Source organism: Molossus molossus, unplaced genomic scaffold, assembly GCF_014108415.1.
Source record: "Molossus molossus isolate mMolMol1 unplaced genomic scaffold, mMolMol1.p scaffold_m16_p_11, whole genome shotgun sequence".
NCBI lineage: Eukaryota > Metazoa > Chordata > Mammalia > Chiroptera > Molossidae > Molossus > Molossus molossus.
In genome coordinates this window covers 61,759,430-61,772,752 of record NW_023425346.1, presented here as the reverse complement: position 1 = coordinate 61,772,752, position 13,323 = coordinate 61,759,430, and the positions used below count along the sequence as shown (strand labels likewise).

Below are 13,323 nucleotides of genomic sequence, written 5' to 3'. Positions count from 1 at the left end.
AAGTATTGTTGAATTCATGAAGTAAATTGAGGCCAAATCTTGAAACCTGGGCTGGAAACGTTTTAAACTTCCAAAGGTAGGAGTGTTCCTCTCCAAGAGCTTCTGAGTAGAAGAATGGCAGGCACCGAAGAAAACTTGAGCAAGATTAATAAGACAGTCATGTGCAAATTTAAAATGGGAAAAGATAAATCCACCAATCAAGTTTCTGAAAATCAATGAACTAGTGATAAATTTGGGAGGAATGCTCAAATTCTACTCAGCAGGAAAAGATACGGATTGGGAATGTGAGAGAACTCAGATAACTTTAGGAATCTAGAAGACAGTGTCAAGAAGTTGAAAGTGCAGATCTAAGTAAAGGTTGCACTTTTGTGCGAATTTGTACTTGAAGTGCAAAGTGAGATATGCAGGTGGTTCTGACTAGAACTAGAGCTCAGGATAAATCAAGGTTAGAAATACAAATTTGAGCGCTGGCTAGTTTGCTCAGTGTTTAGAGCATGTTTAGAGCATCAGTGCAAGGACCAATGAGTAGTGTGTTCGATTCTGGTCAAGAGCACATTCTTCAGTTCGTGCATGACCCTGGTTGGGGTCATGCAGGAGGCAACCAGTCAGTCAATGTGTGTCTCTCACATTGATGTTTCTTTCTCTCTCTCCCTCTCCCTCCCTCCCATTCTATCTGATGATTAAAAAAGAAAAAAGAAAGAAAGAAATATAGGTGAGGATTAAAAAAAGAAAGAAAGAAATACAAATTTGAAGAGTTATCTTCAAAGAGAGGTGCTTTATTTGGGAACAAGAACAACAACAAAAATGTCCAAGGACTGAAATGGCACTAAGGCTAGATAAATAGTGGAGAGTGGTAGTAGGAAATGAAGACAGTGCCAGGGAATCCAAGGCTGGAGTTTAGGAGGGCTTACTCAACAACATCAGCCACAACACAGAGACCTTATTGCCTCTCAGAAACACTCTCCGTGGCACCCTGTTTCTAAATACATTTGTGATAGACTGTTGTAAGACGGAATGACCTTGGGCTCTGCTATCTGCTTTGCTACTAGGATAATATCCAAGCCAGGGCTGGCACAGGAAAAAGCATCTCTAAAACTTCTCCGGAACTCACCTAGTCAGTCTGCACCTTGAAATATGGAATGGAATAAAGCCAACCTGAACTCTGGGAATGACAAATTATTTCCCAAGTCAGTTAACTTTGTTAATAAATGTGAGTTCCCAATTTGTTTCTCAAATAATTTGGGATTTGACCACAACTTCAAAACATCAGCAACAATGATGATATGTATTGATTTTCTTAGTATCTACCAAATCTCTCTATGAGCTGCTTAGAGACACAGGGACAGCTAATTACAAGATATTAAAAAAAAAAGGAAAGCAATTCTCCAAGTTCTCTTCAAATATTTATTAAGAATCAGGTCTGTGGATACAATGTTGCAGTGAGTAGCTATTCTTCTTAAGAAAAAGAAACACTCCTCCCCACCCCCAGGCAAACTCAAAGGCTGAAGAACCCAAGAATGTCAGCTATTGAAAAAATAAGATGGGTCTCCCTTAAAGTGATCACAGCTGCTACCTGGGGCATGCAGTAGGCCTCAAGACTGATGATGCAGCCTAACTCCCTAAAATGACTGCTCCCAGTTTTCCTCAACTAGCTCAAGCTGCACAGAGCAGCACTCTCAAAAGTTAAACAATGTTGGCACACATACTCCACCAACCCACGTTACATGTCACAACACTAGTCTGAAATTTCCAGAGACTTGTATTAATGCTGGAAACCCCCTGGGAGAGTTGAACACTAAAGGCACACCAGGGGCACAGGTGCAACCACTAGCGAAGCCAGGAGCGTTTGTTAGCTGCACAAAACATGCTACAAAATTCCTCCAGGCTGAAACCCTGCGTGTCCCCCAAACTATACACAACTGTTTAGAAAGGAAAGAAATTAGGGTCAAAAAGAAAGAAAATCCTGCGGGATCAAGGCTGAATAAGATCCGGAGTAGCAGAAATCGAAGGTGATGCTTCAAAGAAGGTGCTAGAAGGAGAAAGGACGAAACCCGAAGGCGGGCCGGGGGCGCGGCGGCCGGGACAGGACCCAGGTCTGAATGTCGCGTCCCAATGTTGCGTCCCCAAGGGTGACTCGAAACTTCGAGGCAAGTCCTCAGGCCTGACACTTTTTCATCTCGGCGAGCGCCGCGGACGAGCCTGCCACTCGCTCGTTCACTCACTCACCTTGACAGAAAGCCCGACATCTTCCGTAGCCTAAGTCTCCAAAACACTAGGGAACCAAATCAGCCGGGCTGCGCACCCAGATGGTTCCCCACGCCTTACGTCAGACCCGCCCACCAACGCCGCGCGCCGCCGGAAACAGATTACAAGTCCTCCAGGGGACCAGAGAGGCCCAGGGCGGGGTTTCATACTTCGCGGCGCTGAGGGGCGGGGCGAGAAAAACCGCGAGAATAGGTTGGGGGCGGGGCCTGGCGGGCCGGGCCCAGGCCAGGGCCGGTAAGTAGGGCCGGGCTGAAGCGGCCGCCAGAGAGCAGACGTGTGCTGGCGGGGAGGCAGGTTCCAGCCCAGAGGCGCTGTCGGGGAAAGCTCACGTGGTCTGGGCTTGGCGTGTATAATTTGACTAGCGTGAAAAGCTTTTCTGGAATTTTAACTTTTTAAATTAAAATTATAAATTTAAAATTCTTTTCTTTGAGGATTAAAACAAATGAAATGCACTTCGTAATAGGACATCAATGTAGTTTATTCTTAATCCAACACAGCAGACTCCTCTCACATTAGGATTGGGATATTTCCAGTTTGGGGGAAGAGTTATAGATGCTCCACTCTTTCTCAATAACAGACAAGAACTGGCTCATTAAAAAATGACATAGTAGCCCTGGCCGGTTTGGCTCAGCGCTTAGAGTGTCCGCCTGCGGTCCGGAGAGGCCCGGGTTCGGTTCCGCTAAGGGCATGTACCTCGGTTGCAGTTTGTCCCCGGCCCTGGTTGGTCGTGCGGGTGGCAGCCACTCGATGTGTCCCTTCACATCGATGTTTCTCTCTCTCTTCCTCTTTCTCCCTCCCACTCTGTCTGTACAAAAAATGGAAAAATGTCCTCGGATGAGGATTAAAAAAAAAATGATATAGTAGCCCAGCGGGTGTGGCTCAGCGGTTGAGCATCCACCCATGCACCAAGATGTTGTTGGTTCGATTCCTGGTCAGGGCACATGCCCAGGTTGTGGACCTGATCCCCAGTGGGGGGCATGCAGGAGGCGGTCAATTTATATTCTCTCTTATGGATGATCTCTCTCTCCCTCTTCCTCCCTCTCTCTCTCTAAAATCAATAAAGAAAAAAATGTGTTTTTTATCCTCCCCTGGAAGACATTTTTCCATTTTTGTTCAGTTAGAGTGGAAGGAGAGAGAGAGGAGAAGCATCGATGAGAAAGGGACACATCAAGGGACTGCCTCTCCCACCACCCCAACCAGGGCCGGGGACCAATCGCAATGGAGGTACATGTTCTTGACCAGAATCGAACCCGCGACTCATTGGTCCATGGGCCGATACTCTAACCTCTGAGCCACACCAACCAGGGCAAGAAAAAAATATATTTTTAAAAGATGATATAAAATAATGTCTTCATCAACTAAGCTAAAAGTTACCATTATCAGTGAAAGTGTAATTATTCAGAAAGTAGCTTACTTTTAAATGAAATAAGATTTAACTCACCTACTAGGACCCACTGTTAAATTTGATTCAGAAAAATAGTCCTCTGCTCCCAGATACACCCAGATGTCCAGCAGCAACCATTTCATCACCACTAAAATATTGACTCATTCATCACAAAGACTCAGTGAAAAATTCGAGAGAGAAGGACGTTCAAGGAGTTAGTCTTAGCTTCTTCACATTGGAAACATAATGTCAAGTCTTTGATCTAAAATTACTTTTCTCCCTGGCCAAGTAGCTCAGTTGGATAGAGCATCCTCCCCATAGACCAAGGTTGTGGGTTTGATCCCAGGTGAGTGCACATACAAAAATCAACCAATGAATGCATAAGTAAATGGAACAAATCATTTTCTCTCTCCCCCACCCCTTCCTCTCTCTCTCTCTCTCTCTCTCAAATCAATTTTAAAAATTGTTTTCCAAAAATTACCTTTCTAACCTAGGTCAAATATAATTCCCAAATACACACCAGAAGACAATAGGCATCTCAAAAGGAACTCCTAACCTACAATTCAGTTTATTTGCTTTTTGTAACTTATGTTAGGAACTGTGAGGGCTAGAAATACCAGAAGGAACAAAAACTAAAACACCCTGCCTTTTTGAACTTTATATTACATAATAAGATACCATCTTTATCTCTATCTGGTATTGAAAAGGCATAGAATGGCAAGTGACTGGAAAAGTTCTTCTGGGACAGATAATAGGCATAACAACCTGAATAAAGTGAATATAAGGATTGAGACAGTCCTAGCCTATTGTCTGGTGGAAACGATAGGCTTACATAATGATAAATTATTCTCTCTGGGATAATTACTGTGACAGAATGCTAAATTCAAGGTTTTGACTAAAGTGCCAAGATATGATAAATATCAGTTATCAAATGACCATAATGTAATTTTCAAGAAAAATATATATTAACAAGTTTCACAAGTCCTTAAACCTCTGACTCATTTCAAGGTTGGGGAAATTTAAAAATGTTATGAAAATGAGTTTAAGGAGAATTTCATAGAATATTGTGGAGATTCTAGCTAAGAACTTTGGAGAAAGTATCACTAACTGGGCTTTGAAGGATAAGTAGTTGTTTTTATTTGCAATTCAGTTTTTAAACAGTTATGAGACATCACTATTTGACATCACCATCTGACATTGCCAGTATGTTTCATTCAGTGTGCACAATAAACAAACTAGTCATCTGATCCATCATGTTTTACTGGAAAGAGCTTGGCCCAAGATTCAAATCTTCCCTAACCCCCTAACTTCATGTGCGTGCAACCTGTATCATACAAGGCCTCATGCTAGTTTACTGACAAATAATGTAAGCCAAGATCTTTTTCAAAAGTGTATCACTTTGAACTAAGATTTCTAATTGCAGACAACCCACAGAATGGAAAATATTTTTGCATATGATATATTTGATAAGGGATAAGTATCTCAAATATGTTAAGAACTATTATAACTCAATAATAAAACAGACAAATTGCCCAATTGAAAAATGGACAATGGGGTTGGTAGGCAGCAGCCATGGTGGCTCAGCAAGCAGGTTGCTGGAGGTGAACAACCACATCATCAAGGAGGTGACTGTGCTCAAGTTCAAGAAGGTGGCCACCAGAAACAAATCAGAAGCTGTATTAGTAACTTTTGCAGATTTTGATGGGGTCCTCTGTGATATTTCAAATCCTAATGGAGACAAAATAAAAGTGATAAAAACATCAGGCAAAGTGTGCTCAAGAGAGTGTATGGGAGTTTTTTGGTAAATCAGGATATAATGTCTCTTTGCTATACCATCTTGAAAATCTGCCTGCCTCCAAGGATTCCATTGTGCATCAAGCTGGCATGTTGAAATGAAATTGTTTCTCAAAAACTCTGTTTTTGAGAAATATTTCCAATTCTAAGAAGAAAAGCAAGGAAGGAGAGAACAGGGCAGTTATCCATTATAGGAGTGATGAGCTCATGTATGTTGAATCTAAAAAGGACAGTAGTCTTCAGCACAGTGTTTAAGGATGATAATGATGTGGTCATTGGAAAGGTGTTTGTGCAAGAGTCCAAAGAAAGACAACAAACCAGCTCCACAGCCCCACAGTTCCTCTTTAGCCACAGGGAACTCCTCTGGAGCTGAAAGATATTAGTGCTGCTGTGGGTAGCAAAATTGGTTGCTATGGGTGACAACCTTCATGCTGTTCCCTCATCACACCAACATCATTGATTGAGACAACACCTTCAACCTGATCCACATGTTTTAGGACCACCTACACTACCTTATCAAGTGGGCTAAGGCCTATATTCAGGCAAAAACATCAGACTTCTTCGAGATGCTGAACCAGGCAGGCCCAGGTGCTGAGAAGAAAGAAATGAAACAGTCATGGGGAAGACATTTTTATCCTGCTAACTCTTGAGAACAGGAAGAGGAAGCAGCTGGCAATTGAAGGCTGGAACACTTGCTACTGGGTAATCGTAGCTTTTAATATTGTACCTCTTCAGATTCTTATGAGATTCTTCATTTTAGTTCCATTTTGTATACGTTTGGAAAATAATCTACAGAAACAAGCTGTGTTTGCAAGGACTTCATAGTGCCCAAGAATTTTTTAAAAAGGAAAAAATGGACGATGGATCTCAATAGACAATTCTCCAAAGAAGATATACAGCTGATCAATAACCATATGAAAAGATGTTCAATATGATTAGCCATCAGGGAAGTACAAATCAAAATCATAATGTAAATCATACCTAATAGGATGGCTGCAATAAAAAGACAGATAATAAGTGTCTATGAAGATGTGGAGAAATTGGATTCCTCATACATTGCTGATGGGAGTGTAAAAATGGTGTGGCCATTTCAGAAAAAAAGCCTGGAAGTCCATCAAATGGTTAAACATAAAGTTACCAAAGGACCTAGCAACTCAACTCCTGGATATATTCCCAGGAGGAAATGAAAACATAACCCACACAAATGTTTATAGCAGTATTATTCATAGTAGCCTAAAAGTGGAAATAACCTAAATGTCTATCAAATGATGGAATTTTAAGGGACATTCCATACAATGAAATATTATTTGGCAGTAAAAAGAAATGAAAGTGCTCTGGCGGTTTTGCTTAGTGGTTAGAGTATCAGCTTGTGATTAATGAGTTGTGGGTTTGATTCTAGTCAAGGGCACGTACCTCTGTTGCAGTTTGTCCCCAGCCCTGGTCTGGTCATGCGGGAGGCAACCAGTTGATGTGGCTTTATCACATCGATGTTTCTCTCTGTTTCTCTTTCTCCCCCTCCCTCCCACTCTATCTGATGATAAATAGAAAAGTATCCTCAGGTGAGGAATAAGAAAAAAAAGAAATGAAAGTGATTCATGCTAGAAATGGATGAACTTTAAAAACACTATACTAGGTGAAAGAAGCCAGTCACAAAAGACCACATATTGTATTGCTCATGGATAGGAGTGTTTAGAATAAGCAAATGTATAGAGTCAGAAAGTAGACTAGTGGTGACTTAGCATTTGAGAGGAGTGGTGAGATAATTGGAGGGTGATAGCTAAAGGATATAGGTTTTCTTTTTGGAGTAATATATTCTAAAATGTATTGTGGAGATGGTTGCATTATCCTAAAGGCATTACTTGTATACTTTAAATGGATGAAGTGTATGGTATATGAATTACATATCAAAATTTTTAAAAAGACATATGGTTGCTCCATAACCTCAACATTTTGTTTTGTCGGTCTTTTTAATTTTAGCCTGCTGATTTGTACTTTATTTTTACTGTTTATTTATTTATTTTATTAATTTATTTTTGTTACAAATGTTTCTTTTTCCCCCCACTGACACCCTCCTTGCCATGCCCCCACCCCGTCCCCAGCTTTGTTGTCTATGTCCATCAGTTATGCATACATGCATATAAGTTCTGTGGTTTATCCCCCCCCCCCCCCTTCTGAGAATTATCACTGTGTACCCTACTTCTATGACCCTGGGTCTATTTTGTTCATCAGTTTGTTTAGTTCTTTATATTACAGAAATAAGTGAGATCATGTGATATTTGTCTTACTCTGCTTGGCTTGTTTCACTTAGGATAATACTTTCCAGGTCTCTCCATGTCGTCGCAAAGAATAAGAGATGTTTCTTTCTTACAGCTGCATAGTACTCCATTGTATATATGTACCACAGCTTTACTCGTCTACTGATGGACACTTGGGCTGTTTCCAGATATTAGCTATTGTAAATAGTGCTGCTATGAACATGGGGGAACATATATTCTTTCTGATTGGTGTTTTAGGCTTCTTAGGGTATATTCCTAGAAGTGGGATCACTAGGTCAAATGGCAGTTCAATTTTTAACTTTTTGAGGTAACATCATAGTGTTTTTCATAGTGGGTGCACCAGTCTGCATTCCCACCAGCAGTGTACTAGAGTCCCCTTTTCTCCACACCCTCTCCAGCACTTGTTTGATGATTTGTTGATTGATGGTGGCCACTCTGACAGGTGTGAAGTAATACCTCATTGTTGTTTTAATTTGCATCTCTCTGATGATTAGTGACATTGAGCATTTTTTTATGTCTCTTGGCCATTTGTATGTCCTGTTTACAGAGGTGTCTCTTTAGGTCCTCTGCCTATTTTTTAATTGGGTTCTTTGTCTTCCTTTTGTTGAATTGTGTGAGTACTCTATATATATTGGAAATTAACCCCTTATCTGATGTATCATTGGCAATTACGCTCTCTCATATAGTGGGTTCCCTTTCCATTCTGATGGTTGTTTTTTTTGCTATGCTTTTTTTGCAGCTTTTTAGTTTGATGTGGTCCCACGTGTTCATTTTTTTGTTTGTTTCTCTTGCCTTAGGTGATGCTGATGTGTACTTTAATTTGAAGTTCTCTAGTGTCTAATGATATGGAGTACTTTTTCATGTACTATCGTCTTCTTTTGTAAAGTAGCTATTCAATTATTTTGCCCATATTTAAATTGGGTTATTTTATTATTGATTGATACAGTCATCATCAATTGCTGTTGTAAATTATTCCAAAATTTAGCATCTTAAAATAACAAACATTTATTATTTCTCACAGATTCTGAGGCTCAGGAGTCAAGGAGATGCTTAGGTGGGTGGTTTAGGCCCAGAGCCATTCCTGAGGTTGTGATCAAGGTGTTGGCTGGGACTGCAGTCACCTGAATGCTCAACTAGGGCAGGAGGACTCTTTTCCAAACTCACCCATGGGATTGCTGTCGGGCTTCAGTTCCTTGCCACAAAGGCCTCTCCATAGGGCTGCTCACAATGTAGCATTTGGCTTCCTCCAGACTAAGTGATCCAAGGGAGAGAACCACCAAGACAGAAGCCATTGTATTTTTTATAATCTAACCTTTGGAAGTGACAAACCATCACTACTGACTTATTCTATTGGTCATGCAGACCATCCCTGGTCCAGTGTGGAAGGGGACTACACGAAAGTGTGAGTACTAGGAGGCAAGGATCATTGAGGGCGGTTGGGAGGCTGGCTACAAGTATTGAATTTTTTTCCTTCTCTCATTGCCTATCAGTCATCAATGTATAATAACTATTCCTTTAAAACATCTCTCAAGTTTGCTCTATCATGTCCTTCCATTCACTGTGTTTTACTGACAACATATCTTCCAAAGATACTACTTTCAACCAATTATTCAGCTGCTAGACAACCTCACAATTGTTTATAGCTATATTGTCCAATACTAACACATGTGGCTACTGAGCACTTAAAATGTGGCTTGTACAACTGAGGAATTGAAATGTTTGAACAACTGAAGCAGTAAAATAAATTTTATATTAATTACATATTAAAAAGATAATATTTTAGATATATTGGGTTAGGGAAAATATATTATTAAGATTTTCTTCACCTACTTCTTTTTATTTATTTTTATGTGTGTACTGTTCTAGACATTTTTTAAAAATACGTTTTTATTGAATTTTTAGAGAGAGATAGAAACATTGATGTGAGGGAGAAACAACAGTCATCTGCCTCCTACATGTCCCCCACTGGGGATGGAGCCTGCAACCCAGCCATGTGCCCTGACCGTTAATTGAACTGAAAGTGTTCAGTCCATGGGATGATGCTCAATCCACTGAGCCACACAGGCCAGGCTCTACTAGACATTCTTTAATGATATAGGTAACTTTTGGATTGAACAACAGTGGTCTGTAACATTGAGTTCAAACTGACTGACTTTTGAGGCAACAGAAACAGGGCTCCACCTTAGATAACCCATCTTCTTCCCCATTTACCTGCTCTCCTTCCTGTCACATGTATGTCTCCTAAATAACCCTGAGCACATAATGATTTTCTGCCTGTGTCTTGGCTTATATAATTCCTCATACCAGAAAAGCCATTCTTCTTTTTTTTTCAATTTTAATTAATTAATTTATCTATTTATTTTTGTTACAGATGTTTCTCCTTTTTCCCCTATTGACACTCTCCTCCCAATCTCCCCCTCCCCCTAACATTATTGTCTATGTCCATGGTTACCCATGCATGCATGTACATTCTTTTATCTTCTTCTAAAATGTTTCCATTTGAAGGTCTGTCTTAGGTTTTATCTTTCTGCAATTATCTCTTACTCTAACCTGTACTAAGCTCTTTTCCAGAATTTCAATTTACACATAGTTCATCACTCACTTCTTTCTTAATTGTTTGTGAGATGCTATTTTTCTCTCTCAAACAAATTGTACCTTCCTTGAGGACAGGAACTATATCTTATATCTTGTCTAAATCTTTCAAAAACCTAGTGTTTGGGACATGATAAGCAAGCATACACATGTGATACAGTAGTTAATTAGGAAACAAATTTTATGTATAAACAATTCTGTGTGTATTTTAGTCAGTGTAAAGCTGGCATTGGTATGAAAAATAAGGATGTAAAATTTATTTGTCAAATTACAGACGTTCTGTGTATTAAATAACCACATATGTGGAAGAAACCAACACCATGGCTGAATGGCAGGGAAGTGACTCCCTCCTATTTTTGACTGTTGGAAATTAAATATTGGTAATCAATGAAAGTCTCTGAAAAGTCTACCAAAAAAGGTCATTGCAGTTGGGTTGAGGCCCCTCAGTGCACCCAACCTTCACCCTATCCACTTTTCCCCAGGCCTTATCACCAATTGAGGATCTATGCCAATGCTAGAAAGGAGATGCTTACTCTGACTGTCCCAATAGCCCACTTCCGGAAGAACCTCTGTGGTCAGTGCTACATGGTCAGCTCTCCCCTGCTTCTTTGCCCTTGGCTTAGTTGGAAGTCTTAAGGCTCAACCCTCCACCTTTTTCTTTCACACTTCTTGGAAGGGCACTGAAACCCACTCATTTAACCTTCTTTTCACACTTGAGTTTCCCAAAATTTAGCAAAGTGGTATTTTGTGGGAGGAGCATTTTGACGCCAATGTTCTTCTTTCCCAAAGCCAGAAGACAAGATCCTAACTTACAACTATCTCTTTGGTCCCTACTTCAAGGCTATGAGTATGGTGATTTTAGGGTACCATAGGCCAAGGCCAACCACAGGATAAGCAGAAAATATACCAGCTGTATCAAGTGTCAGGTATCTTCCTCTATCAAAAAGAAATTGGATCATAAAACTAAAGGCCAAGAGGTAAGGCATCACTCATTATAATTAACAAGTAGGGAAAACAGACCTTGCTCCAATGACTCTAGAGGACAATGTGGATCTCAACTTACAGATCCCCAAAGGGTATCAGCACCCTTTTTATGTGAAACAAGGTGGGGAGTATGGGGTACTGTGGGGCCTGTGACCTAGCAACATGACTCTTAAAGCATTTAACATTTTCTCCTTTGTACTAGAGACATGGACTCCAAGATATGGGAGATGCCTAAGGCTAAGTGATGAAATCTGGATCCTCTCTCTTCCCTCTTGCTTAATACCCACAGCAAGTTACATAAGCCCTTCTGCAATACAAATAAGCATCAGTATGGTCTAATACATAGTTGTTAAGACATTGAAAACCCAATTAATAAACACCCACTGCCCACTGTCGACCAATCCAATTACTCTAGCCCTAAAAAGCCGTACGTGGACATTGCTGAGGAAACTAGCCTGGCCAGAGGTACCTACACTTGTCCACATTCCCATGTGTTCACAGTGGGCCAGGTCCTTTGAAGGGAGATAGTACCGGTGGCAATAGATTACATACCTGATGCATCTGCCCCGTGCCCATCAGCATGCTCCTCCCTTGGCAGAGAGTGTCTGCTGCCAGATGGCATACCCCAAGCTCAGTATTAAATACCACAGCTATGTGTGTGTGTGTGTGTGTGTGTGTATTTTTTAAGCCTCATCCAGGGATATTTTTAAATAAATTTTTAGATAGAGTAGACAGGAGGGAGGGAGGGAGGGGGAGGGGGAGGGACAAAGAGAGGGAGAGGGGGGGAGAGAGAGAGAGAAACACTGATGTGAGAGAGATACACTGATTGGTTGCCTCCCACATGACCCGGACAGGGCCTGGGGATCAAACCTGCAACCCAATGAGGGTCCCTTGACTGAGAATTGAACCCATGACTCCTCTGTCTGCAGGCCAATACTATAACCACTGAGCCAAATCGACCAGAGTGAATATTTTGAATATTACCCTTGCCCTTTTGTATGCTTATGCTAAACACTGTGTGCAACCAAACAAACAGTATTGGACTATATTCATTATAGTGCGGTTATTGAAAGGATCGCATAGACCAAACTTGGATCTGGAAAACCTTAGAAATTGAGCTACATCTAGGTGCTCTTTCTTCTCAGTCTCTCTTTCCTTGGCCACATTGAATCTCATGCAGACTTGTGGATTGTCTGCTTTTCTGTAGTTTAATCATCTGTTTGAATACTGGGAATGTTCATGGGTTCCAAGATTTGGCACACAATGATGGTTTATTTCTCAGATTATCAACCAGTATCCATGCCAAGTATATTGATTCAAATAGCAGCTAATAGACATAGGAATATTAATAAATTACAAAATTTTAAAAACAAATATGTTTTCTTTTAGGAAAAAAAAGTTTGTATGTATGTATGGAAACATTCTAGAAGAATATATACCCAAAATGTTAACAGTGGCTACCCTTGGGTGATGGGTGGAAATATGGGTAACTCAGTACTTCTCTATAATTATTTGTTTTCTATTGTTATTTTTTAGAATAGTTTTATAACAAAAGTAAAAGTGGTTTTAAGGAAATAAAAAACATTACACAAATTGTACCATATTTTTTTTTATAAGTAATTCCCAAAATACCTTTTGGATGAGTTTTTTCTTTACTATATGTGCAGGGTTTCTAGTGAGTTGCCACTAGGCAGTGAATATGCCAGCCACATCAAAGAACATTGAAAGGCTTATGTTGTTCCATAAGATAGTACCTCCAAATTAGATTTCTTAGGAAAAAGAAATACATTTCATCATTTTGATATATTGCATGCCAAATTATGTTCCCAATAATTAAAATAAATATACATACATAACACTTATATACACAACATAAAATATATCCTTGACATTATAAAGACTTTGCACTGTATTTTCAAAGAGCATAAACCTTGGTACATAAGAATAGTACAATGTCTATTTATATATTTCTAATGATTGCCATATTTCTAATATGCAATGTCAAATTATCTTTATTATTTAAAATAT

General features: G+C 40.0%; 1 protein-coding gene across 4 annotated transcripts in view; it reads right to left on the bottom strand.

The window, feature by feature from the left end:
- The window catches only part of HIBCH (3-hydroxyisobutyryl-CoA hydrolase), a 156,252-nt gene that overhangs the window by 96,173 nt on the left and 46,756 nt on the right, over positions 1-13,323 (bottom strand). The window contains exon 1 of one of the 4 annotated variants that reach the window (XM_036253437.1): positions 2,227-2,286. The exons of the other annotated variants lie outside the window; for them this stretch is intronic. Coding sequence (XP_036109330.1) covers positions 2,227-2,246 — 20 coding nt within the window. The 5' untranslated portion in view covers positions 2,247-2,286. Of the gene's footprint in view, positions 1-2,226; positions 2,287-13,323 lie in introns of those variants that run through there. 4 annotated transcript variants of the gene reach the window in all.